At 42.3% G+C, this 24,598-nt stretch overlaps 1 protein-coding gene across 1 annotated transcript in view; it reads right to left on the reverse strand.

The window, feature by feature from the left end:
* ABCC8 (ATP binding cassette subfamily C member 8) overlaps positions 1 to 24,598 on the reverse strand; it is a 130,559-nt gene that overhangs the window by 63,098 nt on the left and 42,863 nt on the right. The window contains exons 10-11 of the mRNA XM_084855031.1: positions 20,424 to 20,586; positions 4,413 to 4,453 (exon numbers count right to left, since the gene is read on the reverse strand). Coding sequence (XP_084711157.1) covers positions 4,413 to 4,453; positions 20,424 to 20,586 — 204 coding nt within the window. The remainder of the gene's footprint in view (positions 1 to 4,412; positions 4,454 to 20,423; positions 20,587 to 24,598) is intronic.

Here is a 24,598-nt window from a genome sequence, read left to right on the forward strand (position 1 = left end):
CACGGGACACAGCCCTAAATATACATGCAGATCAAACCAAGGATGTCTCCTGGCCCACTTGCCTTGCATAGGATACTGCTGAGACCACAGTGATGCATGCTAATTGCATCATTGCAGCTATGTTCATATTTAAGATCAGGGTAACAGTACATGGAGTGATACTAGATTTTTTAGATCAAAAATCTACTGGTTTAGAAAATAATGTAAGATGCAATATACACATAAATTTTTTTTATTATTTTATGTGTATATTGCATCTTACATTATTTTCTAAACCAGTAGATTTTTGATCTAAAAAATCTAGTATCACTCCATGTACTGTTACCCTGATCTTAAATATGAACATAGCTGCAATGATGCAATTAGCATGCATCACTGTGGTCTCAGCAGTATCCTATGCAAGGCAAGTGGGCCAGGAGACATCCTTGGTTTGATCTGCATGTATATTTAGGGCTGTGTCCCGTGCTCTTGTTATGTAAGCTGACAGAGTGATGAGTGAGTAAAAACAGACCAGTTGTTATTTCAAAAGCTCTAGAAAGTAATCTTCATACAAGAAGTCTTGTGGGGGATTTTTTTCTTTTACATACCTGGCCTGTGATTTGTTCTGTTCTACAACACACAGACCACTAGAGAACTTAGGAACTGGATTCAGCCCATTCCGGTTGGCAGCTTAAGTTCTAACACAACAAATCCCCTTCATGGATCACTGCCTTGTTGTGGCGAAGGGGCTTGCGTAACTCAATGAAGCCATAAGCTATGCCGTGAAGGGCCACCCAAGACGGACAGGTCATGGCAGAGAGTTCTGACAAAATGTGGTCCACTGGAGAAGGAAATGGCAACCCACTCCAGTATTCTTGCCAAGAAAACCCCATGGAATGTATCACAAGGCTAAACGAGATGACGCCGGAAGATGAGCCCCTCAGGTCGGAAGGTGTCCAATATGCTACTGGGGAAGAGCAGAGGGTATTTCCAAGTAGCGCCAGAAAGAGTGAAGCCGCTGGGCCAAAGCCGAAAGGACACTCAGCTGTGGATGTGTCTGGTGGTGAAAAGAAAATCCGATGCTGTAAAGAACAATATTGTTTAGGAACCTGGAATGTCAGATCAATGAATCAAGGTAAGCTGGAGGTGGTCAAACATGAGATGGCAAGATTGAACATCGACATCTTGGGAATCAGCGAACTAAAATGGACAGGCATGGGCGAATTTAATTCAGGTGACTATCATATCTACTATTGTGGGCAAGAATCCCTTAGAAGAAATGGAGTAGCACTCATAGTCAACAAAAGGGTGGGAAAAGCAGTACTGGGGTACAATCTTAAAAATGATAGAATGATCTCAGTACGAATCCAAGGCAAACCATTCAACATCACAGTAATTCAAGTCTATGCCCCAACCACTGAGGCCGAAGAAGCTGAGGTTGATCGGTTCTATGAAGACCTACAACACCTTCTAGAACTAACACCAAAAAAAGATGTCCTCTTCATCATAGGGGATTGGAATGCTAAAGTAGGAAGTCAAGAAATCACCGGGATAACAGGCAGGCATGGCCTTGGTGTACAAAATGAAGCAGGAAAAAAGCTAATAGAGTTTTGCCAAGAGAACATGCTGATCATAGCAAACACTCTTTTCCAACAGCACAAGAGGCGACTCTACACATGGACATCACCAGATGGTCAATATCGAAATCAGATTGATTATGTCCTTTGCAGCCAAAGATGGAGAAGCTCCATACAGTCAGTAAAAACAAGACCTGGAGCTGACTGTGGCTCAGATCATGAGCTGCTTCTTGCAAAATTTCGGCTTAAATTGAAGAACGTCGGGAAAACCACTAAACCGTTCAGGTATGACCTAAATCATATCCCTGATGAATATACAGTGGAGGTGAGGAATAGATTTCAGGGATTAGACCTGATAGACAGAGTGCCTGAGGAACTATGGACGGAGGTCCGTCACATTGTTCAGGAGGCAGCAACGAAATCCATCCCAAAGAAAAAGAAATGCAAGAAAGCCAAGTGGCTGTCTGATGAGGCTTTACAAGTAGCTGAGGAAAGAAGGGAAGCGAAAAGCAAGGGAGAAAGGGGAAGATATACCCAACTGAATGCAGAGTTCCAGAGAATAGCAAGGAGAGACAAGAAGGCCTTCTTAAATGAACAATGCAAGGAAATCGAGGAAAACAACAGAATGGGAAAGACTAGAGATCTCTTCAAGAAAATTGGAGATCTCAAGGGAACGTTTTGTGCAAAGACGGGCATGATCAAGGACAAAGAAGGCAGGGACCTAACAGAAGCAGATGAGATTAAGAAGAGGTGGCAAGAATACACAGAAGAACTATACAGGAAAGATCTGAATGTCCCTGATAGCCATGATAGTGCGGTCACTGAACTTGAGCCGGACATCCTAGAGAGTGAAGTCAAGTGGGCTTTAGGAAGCATTAGTAACAACAAAGCTAGCGGAGATGACAGTATTCCAGCCGAGCTATTTAAAATCCTAAAAGATGATGCTGTTAAAGTGCTGCATTCAATATGCCAACAAATCTGGAACACTCAACAGTGGCCACAAGACTGGAAAAGGTCAGTTTACATTCCAATTCCAAAGAAGGGCAACGCCAAAGAGTGTTCAAACTACCGCACAATTGCGCTCATTTCACAGGCCAGCAAGGTGATGCTCAAAATCCTACAAGCTAGGCTTCAGCAGTATGCGAACCGAGAACTACTGGAAGTACAAGCTGGGTTTCGAAGAGGCAGAGGAACTAGAGATCAAATCGCCAACATTCGCTGCATCATGGAGAAAGCAAGAGAATTCCAGAAAAACGTCTATTTCTGCTTCATTGACTACGCTAAAGCCTTTGATTGTGTGGATCACAACAAACTGTGGCAAATTCTTAAAGTGATGGAAGTACCAGACCACCTTACCTGTCTCCTGAGAAACCTGTACAAGGGTCAAGAAGCAACAGTAAGAACCAGACATGGAACAACCGATTGGTTCAAAATTGGGAAAGGAGTACGACAAGGCTGCATATTGTCACCCTGCTTATTTAACTTATATGCAGAGTACATCATGAGAAATGCTGGGTTGGATGAATCACAGGTCGGAATTAAGATTGCTGGGAGAATTATCAACAACCTCCGATATGCAGACGATACCACCCTAATGGCAGAAAGCGAAGAGGATCTCAAGAGCCTCTTGTTGAGGGTGAAAGAGGAGAGTGCAAAAGGTGGTTTGAAACTCAACATTAAAAAAACTAAGATCATGGCATCTGGCCCCATCACTTCCTGGCATATAGAAGGGGAAGAAATGGAAGCAGTGACAGATTTTACTTTCTTGGGTTCCAAGATCACCGCAGACGGTGACTGTAGCCATGAAATTAAAAGACGCTTGCTCCTTGGGAGGAAAGCTATGGCCAACCTAGACAGCATAGTAAGAAGCAGAGACATCACCTTGCCGACAAAGGTCCGTCTAATCAAAGCTATGGTTTTCCCAGTAGTAATGTATGGCTGTGAGAGCTGGACTATAAGGAAGGCTGAGCACCGAAGAATTGATGCTTTCGAACTGTGGTGCTGGAGAAGACTCTTACGAGTCCCCTGGACTGCAAGGAGGTCAAATCAGTCCATCCTAAAGGAAATCAACCCTGAGTGCTCATTGGAAGGACAGATAATGAAGCTGAAGCTCCAATATTTTGGCCACCTAATGCGAAGAGAAAACTCCCTGGAAAAGACCCTGATGCTGGGAAAGACTGAAGGCAAAAGGAGAAGGGGACGGCAGAGGATGAGATGGCTAGATAGCATCACGGATGCAATGAATATGAACTTGAGCACGCTCCGGGAGAGAGCGCAGGACAGGAAGGCCTGGCGTGCTATGGTCCATGGGGTCACGAAGAGTCAGACACGACTGAACGACTGAACAACAACAACAACACAACAAATTGCTGTCAGTTGCAACTTCATTCTCCATGCTATCCATACATTTGTTTAAACATTATTAAAATCATTTTGTGTTACATCTATTTCAGTTTTCAAATATCTATATTTCACAACAGGGTAACAGTACATAAAGTTACTATTTTATCATTATTTGGGTTAGATCCAGACTCACAGAGGGATCAGGTAGTGATCTTTGCCAGTTTCCTCTTTCCCTTGCAGCCCCCAGTGTCATTTTCTACACCATTCTTGAGGACCCCACCTCCCTTCAGCACAGCTTTTCCAGGTGAAAAGAATAATTAGAAAATGGCTGCCCTTCCCCCAGCAAGACCAAAACTCCACTTAGTGCAAATTTGGAACCAACCCAATGAAATTTAAAATTAGCAAAAGCAGGAATAATGCATTTGTTACTGACAAAGGGCTTCCAGGCACTTTACTTTGTATATGCACTCTTTTTTCTAAATGTTAAATAAATATATACACATTCATACTTACTATAAGAACAGCTGCGATAGGTATTGCTGCATTCATGAAAACTGTAAAAAAAAAAAGATGTAATTTTTCTGATTATTCCAACATACTTTGGCTCTAAGCCTCTATCCCCCTGCATGCATCTCTTTTTCCTCCTCCTCCTTCTGTGTCATCTATCTAGATTATTTCTTGTTTTAATCCGATGTTCAGTCAGGTAATCTGATGTTGCTCTTTTTTAGGATAATATTAAAAGGATAATTTTGCAGTACCACAATACCAATAAATAATAGCAATAAAATAAATAACTAGCAGTTTCCTGGAAATATTTAACTTATGTGTACCCTGGATAGATTGGTTTCCTTATCGTGTTTAGAATTTAGAGGTTATTATCCACAGATGGCTAGGGATTGGAATGAATGCTTTTTTGCCTTGGGTTCACTTTCAAATTGGTCATTAATATAAATTATCCACTCCAACATGACTAATTATGTCTTCATAAGCATTGCCAAAGTGTCTTATTAATTTGAACAAGCAATAGCCATGTTAAGCTGCTCAGTTTATCTCAGTAGTTGGATATGCTCCTTTCATTTGTTTGACTTCTTGGTTCACCCTGTAATCTTGCTGCAGTAGCTAAATATAACAGGAAATATTTTAAAATAAAATTATAGTAAAATTAGCTGCAGTGCTTAACTGAATATAAAGTTGGGGGAAAGGACTGTGGCTCAGTGGCAGAGTACCTGCTTTGCATGCAAATGTTTCAGATCCAATCTTTGGCATCTAGTGGAGGCTGATGGTTCCGATTTCAGTGGAGTTGTGAATCCATTCTGGGTTGGAGCCAGAACCAGCCAGAACTCTAAAGGAGCTTTCCAAGGTGCAGAACCTATTTTGAGATAGGGTTCAGCAACTTGGATAGCTCCTTTAGAGTTCTAATGATTAACAGGAGACATTGGCTGAATCTACACTTACCACCTTTTTTCGCTTCCAATGAGGTTTCACTGCCCGCCTTTCACACTACGCAGTAGCCACCTCGAATTGGAACTGGAATTTCTCACTTCCGTGCTCCCGCTTTCAATACCCTAATATCCCGGTATTTCCCCTTAATGTGCTCTGATTTTCCACCTTACCCAGCTACCGTATCCAGTCGTAGTCCCCTCCCCCGCCTGTCCATATGCGGCGGTGTCTGTATTTCCCTCCTGTCCAATCACAGCTCTCAACGGCCCCATGTCTTCTTCCGACTACTGATCGCATAGTTTCCTCAGCAGCCCCCATTTCCTCAGCAACAAGCAAAGGGCTTGTCTGATCTCGGAATCTAAGCAGGGTCAGTCACGGTCAGTGCTTGGATGGGCGACCGCCTGGGAATCAGGCTTCTTGCACTGAGCAGGGGGCTGTTCTCTCCCTTCAAATGAGATTAAGTTTTACCCCCTCCTATCCCCCGCTATGGATGTTTGTTTGTTTTTAAATTAAGGCGTTATCCTCGCAGAATCGGGGCTTCTTCGTGATGATTTTTTTCCTAATTGAGGCATGATCTTCGAAGCTTTGAAGTTGTGAAGCTTTGAAGATCTGAGATCAGATAAGCGTGTGCAGGAAAACAGCAGAGTGCTCGAGTGTGAACCGAGCTCGTGCATTCGATGAAGCACTGCAATGGGGAAAATGGGTGAGTGTGAATAATCACATTTTAATGCGAGAGCATTTAACCTGACGGAACACCGAATTCATTGCGATGGCGGGCGTAATGTAGATCGGCCCATTATGCAACTAAACACTGTTGGCATCTCCAGGTAGGGCTGTGAAGAACTGGCTGAAACCCTGAAGACCTGTTGCTGCCAGTCAGGGTAAACAATACTGAGCTACATGGAATAATTTTCTGGTTCGGTATAAGGCAGCTTTGTGTGTGTGTTTGATGGTGTAGTAGTAAGTGCCACAGACTTCGTGGATATTGATTGGCAATAGTAGTAGTACTTTGTAATGTTTCAGGAAGCCAGAGAGAAATATCAGTAGATTCCTTCTGTCCTGATAAATGCCAGTATTTACTGATCAAGGTGAATCAGGTGAGGTATCCAGAGCAGTCTTGTCCAGTTTTGTTGGATGAGCTTCAGTTGGTACAGCTTAAGGACATATTGGATTGTCCCTCTTCTTGGCCTATAAAAACTGGCAAGGAGGGAACAGCTGGGTGGGCCTCTTTGCAAGAGGGAGTGGTCCTGGGCTGCCTGAAAGAGGCAGTGGTGAAACAACTCCTGAAGAACTCCTGGACCCAGAAGAGACTCAACAACTTTAGGCTGGTGGCAAATGTTCATTTTCTGGGCAAGGTCCTTGACGAGGAGGTTGCTGACCAGCTCCAGATGCTCTTGGATAAGACTGATTATCTGGATCCATTTCAGTCAGAGTTGAGATCAGGTTTTGGCATGGAAACAGCCTTGGTCATCCTGTATGATTACCTATGTCGGAACAGAGACAGGGGGAGTGTGACCCTGTTGATATTCCTTGATCTCTTGGCAGCTTTTGATACCATCAGCCATGGTATCTGTTATGCCCTACCTGGAGGAGGATTCATCTGAGGAAGAAGAGGAGGGGGAGAGCCAGCATGGTGGGCCCCAGCCAAGGCTCAGCAAGGAACAGGAGGCCTTGTCTGCCAATCCTCCCCTAGAAATATTACAGGAGCAACCTGGCCCCTCTCAAGCATTTTCTGAACTTCCCCAAATGCTGGAAGCAGACCCTGGGGTGGTCTATCCCTCTGAATGGAGTAGAATCAAATGCAAGCAGCAAAAGAACAAAAGGAAGTCACAGCATGGGGCCTCCCTTAAAAGCAACACACTGACCTAATTAGCCAGCTGTGCTGATCAATGAGTGGCAGGAGCACCCTAGCAGCCTCTTTCAGTACACTCCAATAGCCAACTGAAGACACAGACAAAAGGATTATTTTCAAGGCTTTAATCCTTTTACAACTTAATGACTCTTTCAGATGCTAATCACCAGCGACTAAGCAATGAACAGCAGAGTAGCCTATGCTCCGGGTAGGCAGTTGATCCCTGTTTGAAGGAGAATCACTTGAAGACCCTGAATGTATGGGCTAGGGAGAGATCCTCCCTCTTTCCCTTGGGTCCACGGGACGCGGCCGTTGCTTGTGCGCCAAACGGGCGCTACGCCTCCTTTCCGCACCCTCCATCGCTTGTCGCTCCCTGCATCTGTGTCGAGCGTCTAGCAAGCCCCCCTCCCGCACTTTCTCACTGTATCTCAGGAATGCCAGCAGGAGGAATTTCTGCCAGCTGCTGTGCCTGTGAGGGATGAGCTGGCTCCTCTCCCACGGATTGCTGATCCTCTTCAGAATCAGAACTGCTCTGGGGTTCTATCGGCTCAGTTTCCACCCTGACAATGAGCAGCTATAAATTCAGCCTTGCCGATGCCAGCTTTCTGGTGCAAACAACAGTGCCTTAACCTTGGCTTTGCTTTCAAGATAGGCTTTGCTCCTAGATTTTTGGCTACCCATCTGGACGACACTTTTGGACTCCCCCTTGCCTGGCCTTGATGCTTGCTAAAACGGAACTTGATGAACTGACCTCTGGACTACCTTGACCTCACCTCTGCCTGTGCCTGCAAACCCTCCTCGGAACTTCTGTTTATGACTTTGGACTGAACTGGTTGTTCTCTCGCTACTGCTCCCAGGACTATCTGTGCTTTGCTCAAGGCCCTTGACTGCATGAAACAGGACAGTATCCTTCTGGAGTGATTAGTTGAGTTGGGAGTGGGAGGTACTGCATTGCAGTGGTTTCACTCCTACTTGGATAGTTCCAGAACATGGTGCTTGGGGGATATTGCTCGGCCGCATGGATTCTCCAATATGGGGTTCCACAGGGGCAGTTCTGCCCCCTGTCCTCTATGCCATTTAATATCTACATGCAACTGTTGAGTGAAGTCATCAGAATGGTCATCAGTATGCTGTTGACACATAGCTCTATTTTTCCTTTTCATCATCATCAGGTGAGGCTGTGAATGTGCTAGATCGGTGCCTAGCTGTGACAATGGACTGAATGAGGGCTAATAAACTGAAACTCAATCCAGACAAGAATGAGATGCTGTTAGGGGTCATTTTTTTGACTGGATGGAAGGTGTTCAACCTGTTCTGGATGGCATTGTATTCCTCCTGAAGGAGCAGGTTCACACCTTGGGGGTTCTAATAATCATTGTCACTTGAGGCTCAGGTGGCATGGAGTGCCTTCTACTAGCTTTGGTTGGTGGCCCAGCTATACTCCTGTCTGGACAGGGATAACCTGGCCTCAGTAGTCAATGCTCTGGTAAACTCCAGGTTAGATTACTGCATTGCGTTCTATGTCGGCTGCCTCTGAAGACGGTTTGGAAGCTGCAGTTTGTGCAAAATGAGGCAGCCAGATTGATTATGGGAACCAAAAGGTCTGAACATATAACACCAATTTTGGTCCATTTACAGTGGCTGCATGTATGTTTCTGAGCCCAACTCAAGGTGCTAGTTTTGACCAACAAACCCTTATATAACTCAGGACTGAAATACCTGGTGGAGCAACTCTCCCAGTATGAATTTACCTGTATGCTACAATCATCATCTGAAGTCCTCCTCCATCTGGAAGGAACTTCCAGGAACTTCTGGAAGGAACTTCTGGGGGAAGTTCAGAGGGTGGTAACAAGGGAGAGGATCTTCTTGGTAGTGGCCCCCCAACTGTGGGGCTCTCCCCCCACTGAAGTCTGCCTGACGCCAACATTTTATCTTTTTGGCACCAGGTTAAGACTTTCCTGTATTCCCAGGCATCGCATTTGACAACATACAACAAGATATTTAACCAGTCCTGGGATGCTTAGTGTTGAGTGTTTTAAATTGTTTTGTATGTAAATGGTTTTTATATTATTTCTTATATTGTATTTTTCAGGCTTTAATATTTTGTAAAACGCTGAGAGAGCTTTGGCTTTTGGATGGTATAGAAATGTTGTTGTTGTTGATGATGATGATGATGATGATGATAATTTCCACTGAGGATGGAAGCCAGTGTTTGAGTAAACTAGGAGAGTCTCAGTTATAATCAGGGACCCTTTCCTTTAAAGAAAAATAGTGGGTAGTAAAGAGACTTCCAAGTATGTACCCTAGGAAGTACATACACCCATCATTTTAACCCAAGCCAATATGTAATCACTCAATCCGGGTGCGGATTGGCTGAGCACTAGGTGATCCTTTGTGTCTGAATTTTTCATCTGGGCTCCAGTAAGTTTGGGCAGGATGGAAGAGTATTTCTACCCTCGGCCAAAGGCAAGCTTCCATAATGGGTCTTGTGACAGGTTAGCTGATCTGGGGAGGACAAAGAGCAGGCTAGAGAAAAGGAGCCATACCAGTGACCTTCCCTTTGATGAGATGGCATAGTGGGGGAAAGGAGAAGAGTAGAAGGAGGATCTCCCTCCCCATTTCTGCCCTGCCCATTCCACACAACATTACCTTGCAGATCCCTACTTAAAATAAGAAATATATTAAATAGTTATTCATAGATTGATCACAGAGCCAGTGTGGTGTAGTGGTTTGAGTGCTGGACTAACACTCAGGAGATCTGGGTTCAAATCCCCACTCAGCCATGAAATTCACTTGGTGACTTTGGACCAGTCACTGACTCTCAGCCTAACCAACAAGGGCTGTTATTGTTGTTGTTGTTGTTGTTGTTAAGTTAAGTGGAGAGGAAGAAGATCATGTACACCGCTTTGGGCTCCTTGGAGGAAAAGGCAGGATATAAATGTAACAAAATCAAACAAATAAACAGATTGTTTATACATGCCTTAAAATGATTCAGTTGAAGCCAATTCATGTTGATTAAATGGGAAAAAAACACTTATTTTCAGTCCTCATGCACCCACTAGTGGAAAGACTTGAGAATTTATGTAGTTATGACATGCTGGCATTATTTAATTGCATATGTTTCACAAATTTGGCTGCTTGTTGTCATTGGTTAATGAAGTACAATCTCCTCTTTAATGATGAACATTTAGCATGACAAATGAGATCTCATAGGAACTAAGGAAAACATAAGGAGCCTTCTAGTGCTAAAGACTGAGGTCAATATCCCAAGTACAGCCAAATGTTGAAAACATTCCCAGGGCCTTTTCCCTTACCCCTGTTTAGTATCCTCAGTTGACTAATACACAGATTTGGCTGACACATTAACTGTCCTTTTTTGGTTAATCAGTATAAAACTCATATGTGCTGTCAGAGATTTATTTATATTTATTTCATTTGTATGTATGTATGTATGTATTTATTTATTTTGTACCCTGCCTTTCTACCAAAAACTGGCATTGAAGGCGGATTAGAGAAACAATGAAATTTATTAAAAAATAAAACAATGCATTGAAATACAATAAAAACATAACAATTACAGAAAAATATTATTAAAAACAGCACCAAACCAACAGAGCCACTTATAGGCTAAAGGTCTTCTTAAATAAAGTGGTCTTTGTGTGATGATGGAAGGACAGCAGAGAGGGTGAACCTAGCCTCCCTTGGGAGGAGTTCCAGACCCTGGGAGCAGCCACCAAAAAGGCTATTTCTTGGGTTGCCACCAAACATGCTTCTTCAGGAGTTGCATTAGTTTATTTTTAAAACTCCATAATACCTACAGCAATGTTGTAAACATAAGTATGTAGTCACGCCCTTCTTCTTTTTGGTGTTTTTTTTTTTTAGTGAAGGGATTTTTGCCTTGCTCACACCTAATTCATAAGTTTATTCCACTGTTTCTACCAATAGCCATATAATATATAGTACCAGCAATTTGATCAGATGGTATACGTACTCCTACAGTCTGAAACATGGGGCAGAAACTGCCCCCCCTCTAAATAACGGCCTTAGCTGTGATCCTAAGTACAACTGTATTTTTTTTGCATACACTTTGATGGTAGTCTCTCTGAAGAGCACTATCATAAAGAGATTGTAGTCTGAAAATAAAGGTTGTAGTAATGTGTTCTTTCCATTAGCTCATCCTCTAATGTAAGCAATGCTGGCTAAAGTGTCAGGACTTCACTTATCTAAGTTATTTGGGTCAAGTTCTCCTATTTCATGGAGGCCTCTGATACAAGTCACATCACTGGACTATCACAGATTTACTGTCACACAAATACTCAAAAGGTTGCCACTGCCAAATATTTAAAGGCTAAGAAACTTAAAATGTTAAGGAAGCATTTAAAACAAAAATAAAAAAACCAGCGCATACAAACATAACAGAAAAACCTTTTATCTATGTACTCCTGTCTTTCTTTCCTATCTATGTGTCATACTTCGTATGTTCTTAATTTGCTATCTACAAGCTAGCAGGATTTTGGATGGCATATGTTTTGGCAGTAATTCTCCAAGCCCCTTGAAAGTCATACAAGTGAAACCAACACTACTCCTTGAGGAAGCAGTATTGTGCCAGAGGGAGAAGAGACAAACCACTATGCATTAGCTAGAAATATAATCCTCCATTCTTAAACAATTATATCATAAACATGATTTGGGATGCCCTTTGATACTCTATTAAGTTTTAGTGATCACTATTAACTGCTATGAACAGAATTAACTGATATGCAGGTGATGTGATAAGCATGATACAGCACTCCAAAACAAAACAAGTGACCAGCAGTAGCACATCCAGTTTATATATTTATGGATTTAAAAATTTAAAATTTATAGATTTTTAAATTCAGATTTTAAAATATGAAGTATTTCAATATAAGCACCAGCTTCAGTCACCCAGTAGGAATGTACAGGTTGAACAGATCCCTTGAAGATCTCTGTACATGCCTACTGGGTACCAAGATGACATCCTGAGATTGTGTGTGTGTGTGCGTGTGTGAGAAAGAGAGATTTAACATGGACCAAAATTTGTAAAATTACAAAACTGTTGCCACCCCATATCCACATGATGTGGCAAAAAGTTGTTATTTCAAATAGGGCTTCTTTACATAATTAGTTTCACTTGTTGACTACAACATGCATTTATTTGGCTAAATCAAAGTATGAAGGAAATTGAAACAGAAACCACTAGATTGTGAGGAGCTCTTCATATCTATCTATCTATCTATCTGTCTATCTTTGTATTGTACGATGAACAATGCATTCATTTCAGACTCACAATTCACTAGGTCACATCAAATAATAACATGTCTATAGTAGTATGAACTTTTGTAGGCTGAAGCCCACTGTGTCAAGTGCATGAAATGATGTTAGAGGAAATCAGTACTAAATTAATTGACTCAGATACAAAGGTGTCATGCTCCAGAAGAAAGGGACTTCCGTTCATGCAATGCTCTCCCCCCAAATTCTGGTGGTTGTCCCTTCTTATTGCAGCCATCTGTGCCTCATCCCATGTCATTTTAGAGGTTCACTTACCTTTGGGAAAGATTTTTGGAGGGATGGTACTAACAGTTGTAGTGGAGAGGAGGAGCCAGGAAAGCCCTATTGCATGAGAATAATTTTGTTCATGCTTCTCTTGGGATCTAACACATTATTACTATTCGGAATATCCCTTCTAAGATTATCGTTCTCACTCAGAACTAGAATTAAGGCCTCTTTCTCCTTAAATCTGTGCAATGATTGCCTGTTACCTTGTGCGCCAACCTGAGAACATCTAGTCCTTATATTTAAGCCTTTTCAGCACTGCACTCCTGACTATATCTATCTAGCTATTTTCTCAAACATATACAATTCTCATGCTGTGATGCATACAGTTCATCAGGTCTCAATCCCATTTGTTTCCTTCTCCCTGACTTCTACCATATTGCTGTATGTATTTCTTTCAAACAGCCTTTCAAAGTACCTCTCTGTTGACATACAGCTTCCCTCTATTTCTTCAAATTCTTTCTAAAAAATATTTTCCTGGACTGCTAGAGCCTTATGTTTCTTCACAGTTTGGTACTAGTTAAGTCTCTTTTTCAGCCTCTCTACTTTCTACTCCCTGCTCTTTTCTTATCTCTTCATATTTGCCTTGCCCAATTTATTATGCCCTGATCCTATACATATTTACTTGGGAGTAAGTCCTATTGTTTTCCATGGAGTTCACTTTCAAGTAAATGAGATTCAGATTAGGACACTGGACTGCAAAACTCTGGGCAGGAACTATGTAATTTTTGTGGTCTGTATAGTACCCAGTATACCATTGGTGGCAAATAAATATTAAAGGCTGTATTCAAGATTCTACCACTTTTGGACACCCTGTTTTCATCCTTGCACAAGTGTCAGAGCTAATTGATTCTGCTTGTAAAAGCAGTTATATAGGCAGTTCCTTAGACTAGGTGTTGGTTGTGTTAGTTGTGCTGGTTTATTCTGTTAGTGCTTGTGCAACTGCTATGAGAACAATAAGAACATAAGAAGAGCCATGCTGGATTAGACCAAAGGCTTATCTAGTCCAGCATCCTGTTCTCAAAAAGCCCAACCAGATGCCTATGGGAAGCCCACAAAATGACAGAAATGCAATAGCACCCTCCCACTTCTGTTCCTTGGCAACTGCCTCTAAGACTATTATAGCCTTAGGGCACAATCCTATAGGAATAGGCAGCCGCCTCTGAACTTGGAGGTGACCACCTATCCAATGCAGAGCAGGAGAAGTGTGGAGGGGATCATCCCCTATGTACTTCAGCCACCCTGCATTTGTAGCTAGACAGCAGATTTTGGCTGTCCAGCCGCGGGAAGGCAAAGCAGGGGAAATGGCTGCTGGACAACCCATAGGATGTGTCGTACCAGCATTTCCGCCTTCCCCACCCCAGAACGCCCCCTGGAATGCCCCATTTTCACTGCTCTGTGCTCCTCTTCCAAGAGTTGAGAGCAGGGCCATTCCAAGCTACCTGTGAAGCAGCGTGGAAGGGGGGGAAGTCGGTTCCTGGAAACCGACATATCCTGTGGCCGACTAGCCACTGACTAGCAGCCATAGGACTGTTCCCTAAGAGTATTATATAATACTATCATATATTATAGGTAATATATAGCCATCATGGTTAGCAGTCATTGATAGCCTTATCTTTCATTAATTTGTCGAATCTCCTTTTAAAGTCATCCAAGTTAGTGGCCATCACTACATCTTATGGTAGCAGTTTCCATATGTGGTGTGAAGAAGTACTTCCTTTTCTCAATCTCTCACTATTCAGCTTCAATGGATGACCCTGGGTTCTAGTATAATATGAGAGGTTTTTCTCCACACCACACATAATTTTATGCACCTCTACTATCCCCCACCCCATACTCACCTTTTTTTGTAAGTTAAAAAGCCCCAAATGTAACCGTTCCTCATACAGGAGTTGGTCCAGCCCCTTAATAATTTTGGTTAACCCTTTTTGCACCTTTCCCATCTCTAGATAGAAAGTGCAACAATACCACCTCTTGCAGTTTTTCTACTAGCATTACATTAGGTATAACACTAAATAATAGCAGGAATATTCGCATGGACTAGGTGACAGGCAAATTTAGATTAGAATGCATTACTAAGTACACCTAGTAGTGTACAGTTGGGAGTTTATCTAAAATTGCACTTCATTTTTGTTTATGAAACACGTGTGAAATAATTCTGAAATGGTATCCCTCATGAAAAGAAAGACAAAGGTCATCCAAACCAGTCCTGTGTATGTTTACTTAGGACTCAGTTTCAGTGGGACTTACTCTCAAGTAAGAGCACAGAGGATGGTAGTCTTGGAATAGACGAGTTTTTAAAAACCCATAGCAGGAACATCTGCAGGGCAATCCTATGCATGTTTACTCAGAAGTAAGTCCCACTGTATTCAGTGGACTTACTCCCAGGTAACTGTATATAGGATTGCAGCGTTTTTCCTGTGGGAAACTTGCGCAAAGTCAAAGTTTGTCAATGAATATGTATTGCTTCCCAAATAAACTTTGTTTTGTGGATCTCACAGGTGCACTTTCATGTGATGGATGCCAAGGCCCAAATTTCCATAAATGTGATTCTACAAACAATACGATGAGCATGCAGATCTTATTTAAGGCAAGCAGCTTATGTTTAAAGAAATCTACCTACAGATGTGTGCTCAAATGGAAACTGTATTTGTCCTCTTTATCAAAAAGATAGCCAAAATGTAAGAATATGCCTCTTTCAAAACAGAGTTTAAGAACAGACTAGGGAAAGCCTAAAGTTTTACATTTTAGTAGTTCCTCTGTTGTGCAATCAAAACATTTCAAGCAGCAACTCCTTACAGGCTTCCCATTCCTTTCAAAGATAAACACTTAAGATAAAGATAAAAACCTACACGATGTCCATTAAACATATGGATAAGTAACTTTATTTTAAGAGAAATAGACTGAAAAAAACTAAGCTCATATGTTATATTTTGAATATTCCTGGTTGCTACATAGATTTCTAGTAGGAACACGGATAACAATACCATTGCTTATTTACTGCTTATTTCTTAAAATGACATTTGATAGTATCACAATTAAAATTACAGTAAAAGCCACTTGTTTCAGTAGGTATGGTATGTATACAATCAATCTAGAAGAATTTTATGTTACTATTACTGGTCAGCAGGATGAGCACATTGATCCTCTTGTTTCAAGTGGCACATTGGGAAGGCATTGGGAGGCTGGTGGAGCATCTACCCAGCTGCCTGCCTGCCTGCCACCTCCATCCTGCTTGGGTCCCAAGCTACTGTCAGCAGCAGGCGGCCACCAACTGAGATCCCCAACCACATGCCGAAGTGATGTCGATATCACTTCAGGAATTCTGTTCTGGAAATCTAAGATGGCAGCTGCCCGCTGCTGACTGTACAGAGGTGTTGCTCAGCTCCCATTGAAAAGTGGCCCAATGGCAGCTTCCCCTGGCACTGCTTGTTGGGCAGGGGAGGATGGCAGCTACTGGCAGTAGCAGCAGTGCTGGGCAGGAGGCAACAGGCTCAGCAATGTAGTGGTGCTGTCAATTTAAGCATGTGGAAAATTACAGACCATGGCGAGTCAGACATGTAGGAGGTGGTGGGCTCTCCCACGCTGGAGGCATTCAAGATGAGGCTGGACAGCCATCTGCCAGGGATGCTCTGACTTGGATTCTTGCATTGAACAAGGGGTTGGACTTGATGGTCTTATAGGCCCCTCCCTACCCTACTATTCTATGATTCTATGTTTGTTGGCTGCTACACACAACACTGGGAATTAGCACATCAATTTAGAACCATCTAATACTGCAATCCTATGCACACTGACTTGGAGATAAGCCCCAATGAACACAGCTGGGTAAACATGCATAAGCTCGGACTGCACACGAAACAGTAGATGGAAACAACTTCTTTGTCCATCTTGCCATAAACGCAGAGCTGCCAATGCACAGAAATTGAAAATAGCCACCATGTGCCCATGTGGATTGTAGGGAGGAAGGCTATGTATTATCCCTTAATTTGTACTCTCGGAATCAAATTAAATATTATTTATTGTGTATGGTTTGGGACAATCCATTCAGTAGGAGTAATCTCTTCATTGTGTGAATTGGTCCAAACACATTGGGAAGTGGGTGGGATACATATAAGCACAACATAATCCTCAAGGACATTTTTGTTAGCATGCTTATACTGGTCTAGCATATGTGGAGAAGCGATAAATATTGCATCAGGGAAGGGATTTTAAGCAAGCAGCCACAGGCACACAAATTGGTCCTCTGAGGTTTGGCAGGAAATGCAAGTCAATGACTTTTTAATATTATTAAATGCTTGGCTCCTAGTGTTCACATTATTTCTTTAAGAATCCAAGTTTCTTTCAGACTTGGTTCCACTGGCAGATATGGAATACAAATGCAAAACTTCTATAAATTATGCATCATAAATGAATTTATTATTAACAGACACAATTTATGTCTGTTATTCTCTTTATACCTTTAGAAGGGAAAAAAATGAGTTGTGTCTTTCTATATTCTATCAAATTCTGAACTGGTGTAAACTCTGTTTTTCCCCAATGTCAGTCCCAGTTTAGATAGAGAGTGATGTTAAATAATTAGATGCTATTGGCTTAAGGCTAGAGTATGCATGAGTTTACTATTCAAAAAATAAGGAGGCCAGTGATCATGCTGATATTTGCAACTGAAAATTTGGTGCTATATGTGTACACATTTTATATATCACCTAAGGGTGATCCTATGCATGTTTAGACTGAAAAAAGCCCTACAACTGTTGGCATCCCCCAAATACTGGGGGTTGTAGGACTTTTTTTGTCTAAACAAGCATAGGATGGTGCCTTAAGACAGCGAGCAGGCCCCAGTCATATAGCCATATGCATGGACAGTTTGTATGTGTACAAAGGCTAGGCTAGGGTGGCCAGGTGTCCTCTTTTACAGAGCATAGTACTCTATTTAAAGGGCTGCCAGAGGACTATCCTCTATTTAAATGTGTCCAGTATTTGAAAGGGTGTCCTGCCCAATGCCAGTTTAGGGTGAAATCCTATTGGGATAGTCAGCTGCCTCTGAACTCGGAGCTGGCCAATGCAGGGGGGGCGGACCATGGAGTGGATCCTCTACTCCACACTCTGGCCACCCTGTATTTGCAGCTAGACAGCCAATTTTGGCTTTCTAGCAGGGGACTTCAGAGCGGGAGGGAGGAGGCTGCATGGTGCATAGGAAGCATCATAACAACGCTTCTGCAGTCTTCTCCACTCCCATGGGAACACCCCCTTTTCGCCTGCTCCATGCTGCAGTTACAAGCACGGAGATGGGGAAGAACCTTGCCACCACCAGGGCAGCAGGGGCAGGGAGCATGGTTTCTGGGAGTGAAGCTCGGAGCCCTGGCTCCAAGCTTGGTTCCCAGAAACTGAAAAATCGTATGGTCATCTAGACACTTAGTGGCCATAGGATTGCTCTCTTAAAGATAAAGAGCCATAAGAACTGTCGCCCATTAGCACCTGGGCATCAGACTGAACAGGCAGTCACACAGGTCAGTTGGTCACAGTCTTCCACACTGTGCTGAAATGTACTGAATTTCTATAAAAATGAAAATAATTATTTCTAATTTCGCATCTATACTTATACATTCGCACATGCAAATTTTATGCAAATCAGCATTATCTTTTGTAATCTTTTTTGGTGATGAATGTCCTCTTTTTTGGATTGAAGTGGCCATCATAGTATAGGCACTTTTCTGACCTTAAATGGAATCTGTATATGTTGGGGAAATGGTCCACTGCTGTGATCGTTCTCCCTGCCAAGCGCATTTACTAATACTGAATGGATTGTTTTAAACGTGTTCTTGTTTCTCAAGGCTATTGAGAGCAACTCCGTTCTTTCTGTGGCAGTCATTTTTGACACTGGTATGTTACCTCACTTTCAAGACACAGTATATGTGACTTCCAAAGAATGAAGTAGAAATTAAAAAGCTGAAAAAAAATATTTGCTCTTTCATAGCATTCTTTAAGTTCCAACTTTATTACATTTATAAAATGTTTGATACCATCCTTCAGTCTTTATTATTTATTTATTATCATTAGGTATTTTTATACTGCCTTTCTGTAAAAGCCACCAAGGTAATTTACAACATATCAAAACGATAAGAACAACAGTAACATATGCATCAAAACAGCAATAAACTGTGAATTAAAACATTAAAAACAACAATTAAAAACAACTAAAACAATTAAAAGGCCAAATTAAAAGGTGTGTCTTGACATCTTTTCTAAAAGCAATGGGAGTGAGGACTGATCATAATTCTGAAGGGAGTACATTCTACAATTTGGGAGCAACAAAGGAGAAAGCCCTCTCACATGTGCCCATCAAGCAGGCCTCTGTGAGCAATGGTGTCCTCAAAAGGGCTTGTCCTGCAGATCTTAATAACTGGATAGGTTCACAGTGAGACAGGCAATCTTTAGTTAGCTAGGCCCTAAGCCATTTATGGCTTTAAAGGTTAAAACCATACCAAAAGTCAACAGCTTGAACTGACCCAGAGAAACCAATAGAAATTCTCAGGGTGGTTTATATGGGCAGTATCCTATGCTGCCCATGTGCCAGCAGGACTCATGGCTAGCACAATGGGGAGAAATTGGCTCTTGCATCAGCTGGAAATAAGTGGAAATGCTGATTTCTTGAACTGGGCAGGTCAGGGGAGTTCTCAGAAGGGAGCTCTGCTGACCTGTCCTGATCCAGAAATGAGTGTTTCCACTCGTTTCCAGAGTTCCTTTATGAAGCATTAACTCTCCATTGTGCTAGCCGTGGGTCCGGCTGGAACGGAATGAGTGAAAGTGCAACAGCAGTACAGGATTCTGTCTATAATATATAGGAAATATAATTCCCACTATTGTCTTGAAGCAAAATCTAGCAGCTGAAAACCACCCTAAAAGCACAAGGCTGGAATATGATCTATTGATTCCTCATCTCAAACCTTTCAGCTGCAATCCTGCACTCACTTACCTGGGAGTAAGTCTCACTGAATTCAATGGGCCTTACTTCTGAGTAGATATGTACAGGACTGCATAATGTTCTTTAAAAAGCAGACACAAATAAGGGCAATACTTTTTAGGAACCTTTATCAGCTGTCCCTTTCTGACAGGTATCAGCTGCCTGGGTTCTTTTTCTCCCTCAGCTTCAGCTGCCCAGCAAGTATTAATTATACTCAAAGGCATAGAAGAGGCAGAATCAGGTATTTATTTAAACAGCACACATAATTATTGGATAAATTAATCATTAACAGGCATAACCAGTATGAATCCATAATCAACTTAACAGCCATGTTACTTTTTCTCTCTCTCCCCTCAACTCCTTTGGTCTGCTTCTTTCCTCATCCAACTCCCTCAGAATCTTTGACACCCACCCTTGGGAAGGTGACCTCAGTTCAAATTCTAGCTTCCATGTTGGGTTACAAGGAAATTTGTTACTTAAAAAGGTGACACAGTTTTGAAATTACGTATTTTCCTCACCCTTTTCAAACACTGTATAAATGCTTTGCTGCAAATGGCAGTTCTGCGGTTATATTCATAATGGCACTGGATCCCTAAAGCTGCAGTACCTATACCAACTGAAAGCTGGCAAGTTCATTAATAGCTGTACTGAGACCCAAACTCATCAGTGGGACAAAGGCAAGCAGATTACTTACTTGATATGGAGGTATAGAGAGCAAATGCCTTGAGGCTCGTCATTTCCTTTTGCCGGGTTTCCTCCACACTGCTGTGAAAGATGTGTTCCCAAGCGTAGAGCTTGAGAAGTTTTATGCCTCGAAGCATTTCATTAGTTTTCTTCAGTCTCTCATTGGAATATTCCTGAACCATTGACACAAAAATTAATTTTAGATTACTGCGAGACCGCAGCAGTGTCATCCAAGGATACATGCTAATGCAAATTGGCTACAGATGTTCTAGCATGCTGTTTCTCACCCTGAACATGTAGCACATTCTGCTCTGCAATACAAATTATTACCTGCTGTTCCATCGTACCTTGATTTCTCTTGATGGAATTTTATCCTTGCTAAGAATTTATTTGCTTAAATAATTTAAAATATATTTACCCCGTCTTTCAGTATAAACGTTCCTGATGCCTGGAAGAATATTGATATAACTTACTTTAAAGCAGAATTTTCTGTATTGGCCTTGCGCAATATACCATTCTTACTTAATTCAAATCTAATACTCCTAACATTTGCATGTTTCATAAGAAGTGACACAGCTATCCTTAGTGGGGCTGAGGGAAAAGTGAAGTGGCAGATCGACCACCACTTCCAAAGCCCTACTGGCTTGTACTGGTGATGGCGGTGGGGAGGGGGAAACCTTACCTTTTCCCCCTTACTTGTTTCCATGCTATTTTTCCTCCCACTGGTTTCAGTGGGAAGGAAAATATCTATGGCCTGAGGCTGGCATAGATTAGGGGTCCAATCCTAAGGACACATGCACCTTTGGAATGCCCCACCCCTGATACTCCTCAATGACTCAGAAACAAATATTTTTAATGATTTGTTCACTCATCTGTATGACTTGCTCAACAAAGGCTGCCTGACACTGAGTTCCACAGAAGCAGTTGCCTGTCCAGCAACATCCAACAAGCTCCCTAGAATGAACCTCTTCCATCCAACCAAATGCGATCAGCCCAACAATGGGTGTGATAGAAAAAAAGTACTACAACTCCCTGTACCCCTCCAACCAGTCATGCCGGCTGGGGCATGCTGGGAATTGTAGGACTTTTTTTTCCTGTCTAAACAAGCATAGGATTGCACCCTAAGTGTCAGTGCAAGCTTGGTTCAATCTGATGGCTATGACTGAAATAAACAGTAACCCCCATGATGGCCTCATCCACCATTGGAATATGTTAAAGATTCACGGTCGGGCTGTGAGGTTTATTTCTTACTTACAATAAACATGTACAGAATGGAGGGATATGGAAAAAACTACTTCAATTGGGGAAACAAGAGGAAATAGGGCATCCCACCCCCTTGACCATGTCACTGGCAGGTCACAGAGGCATGCCCACAGGACTTCATGGGGGGGATATGGCACACTGTGGCAAAACCGTCAGGGAGCAGCTTTAAGTAAAAAAAAAGTTGGAGTAAAAGGAGTTTAAGACCATGTGGCTTTTCAAGAGGGAAGCAGCTTGTTGGCAGCAGATTGGTGACAATGTCATCTGTCACAAATGACCTCAGACTGCTGTAACATCCCAGCAAATCTCTTGTGAAGACAGCCCCCTGGAGTAGTAGCCCTGAAGGTTGTTGAACCAATGTCCTCCCACAAGAACCACATCCCAAATCAAAGGGATGGATCCCTCTAGCATCCAGCAAGAACACAAGTGCAACAGCCACCACTCTGAAGAAAGCCCAGTACTAGTTTTTTTTTTTTTTTTAACAACACTGCTGTATTTTTCATATCAGATTCAGAGAATAAAAAGCATTCCTTGTTTATTGTTTTCCTACTGAGCAGGAAGAAGATATTGATGGCCGATATTAAGGCCACATTCCTATGCCCCTTACTTGGGAGTAAGCCTCACTGAACTCAATGGACGTATTTTTGGGTAATCATCATCATCATGGCGATCAGCCGTGACTGAGGAAGATTGTCTTCCAAGAGTGGAGTCTGAACAGTGGGTCTGCAGGTGGCTGTAAAGGCTGACTGTGGATCTACACAGCCTCCCACAGTGAGGACATAGGTTTCCAGGTGGAAGACGGTCACGGTGAGGGTTTGCTTGACATGCCTTCCATTGAGCTCGTTTCTCCCTTTCTCCCTGTACTCGTGCTTCTTCAAAGTCCATAGCACCTTTAATATAGGCTGACCTCCAGTTGGAACGCTCATGGGTTAGAGCTTCCCAGTTCTCAATGCTTATGTTACATTTTCTTAGATTAGCTTTGAGAACATCTTTAAATCTCTTTTGCTGTCCACCAATATTCCGTTTTCCATTCATAAGTTGGGAATAAAGTAGCTGCTTTGGGAGACAATGATCAGGCATTCGAACAACATGGCAGGTCCAGCGAAGTTGATGTTGGAGAATCATTGTTTCAATGCTGGTGATCTTTGCTTCTTCCAGTACGCTGGCATTAGTCCATCTGTCTTCCCAAGTAATTTGCAGAATTTTTCGGAGGCAGCGTTGATGGAATCTTTTGAGAAGCTGGAAGTGGCGTTTATAGATGGTCCATGTTTCACAGGCATACAGCAAGGTCGGTAGTACAATAGCTTTGTAAACAAGCATTTTAGTCTCCCTGCAAATGTCCCGATCCTCGAACACTCTATGTTTCATTCAGGAGAATGCTACACTCTCAGAGCTCAGGCGATGCTGAATTTCAGTGTCGATGTCAGCTTTTGTGGAGAGATGGCTGCCAAGATAAGAAAAGTGATCAACATTTTCCAGCATCACACCGTTAAGCTGGATTGATGGTGCTATAGAGGGATTGGTTTGTGCTTGCTGGTAAAGCACTTTGGTTTTTTTGATGTTAAGCGAGAGGCCAAGCTTTTCATATGCTTCTGCGAAGATGTTTAGGATAGTTTGGAGATCTTCCTCTGAATGTGCGCAGATTACATTATCATCAGCATATTGAAGTTCTATGACAGAGGTTGTAATTACCTTATTTTTTGCTTTCAGCCTACTGAGATTAAAAAGTTTTCCATCTGTTCGATATATGATTTCTACACCAGTGGGAAGTTTCCCTTCAACAAGGTGTAGAATCATAGTGATAAAGATAACAAATAAGGTTGGAGCAATGACACATCCCTGTTTAATGCCTGATCCCACTTTAAATGGATCACTTTGAGAGCCATTGTTATCCAAAATTGTTGCCGTCATGGAGGAGCTGCAAGATGTTCACAAATTTATTAGGTCATCCAGAAGCATGGTCCAGAGAGCAGTTTGGTTTACAGTGTCGAAGGCCTTAGTCAGATCAATAAACGCCATGTACAAAGGTTGGTTTTGCTCCCTGCATTTTTCTTGGAACTGTCGTGCGGTAAAGATCATATCCACTGTCCCCCTGAAGGGGTGGAAGCTATTTTGGGATTCAGGGAGGATATCTTCTGAGTTAGATAGAAGGCGGTCTGCAAAGATCCTTGCCAGGATTTTGCCTGCCGTAGCTAGAAGGGAGATGCCTTGATAGTTTCCACAACCTGTTCTATCGCCCTTTTTGAAGAGAGTGATAATCATGGCATCCCTGAAGTCTGCTGGGATCTTCTCCCTCATCCAGATTTTTTCGATGAGCTTGTGAAGCTGTTGTGTACAGCTGTTGATTTTACGTCTTAGTTTTCTTCCTTGGAGCCTATGTTGAGGGACAATTTTAATGGCCACAGTAGAACAAATTAATCGGTGGTCTGTCCAGCAGTCGTCAGCACTCATCATGGCTCTAGTGAGGAGTACATCACAGCCATCTCTAGCACAGACAATTACATAGTCTAAGAGATGCCAGTGCTTCGACCGAGGATGCTTCCATGATGTTGTAAATTTATTTTTCTGGCAAAAGAGTGTGTTGGTAATAACAAGATTATGCTCTGCACATTTAGTCAGAAGTAAAATTCCATTCTGGTTACTATTGCCAACTCCTTCTTTCCCAATGATCCCCAGCCACAAATCAAAATCATGCCCGATGCTTGCATTTAAATCACCCAGGAGGATAATTTTATCCTCCTTAGGTATCTCTGATAAGATGGTGTCCAACTGGGAGTAAAAACTTTCTTTGATGTCTTCATCAGCATCTAATGTTGGTGCATAGGCACTTAAAATAGTTGCCTGCTGGTTTTTGGCGAGTTTTATTCGAAGGGTTGAGAGTCGTTCGTTAATGCCAGTAGGAACTTCTGACAAGAGCTTCATAAG

The sequence above is a fragment of the Heloderma suspectum genome, chromosome 1 (assembly GCF_057233095.1).
Source record: "Heloderma suspectum isolate Gila_16-S chromosome 1, 16-S_ref, whole genome shotgun sequence".
In the NCBI taxonomy this organism is placed as follows: Eukaryota; Metazoa; Chordata; class Lepidosauria; order Squamata; family Helodermatidae; genus Heloderma; species Heloderma suspectum.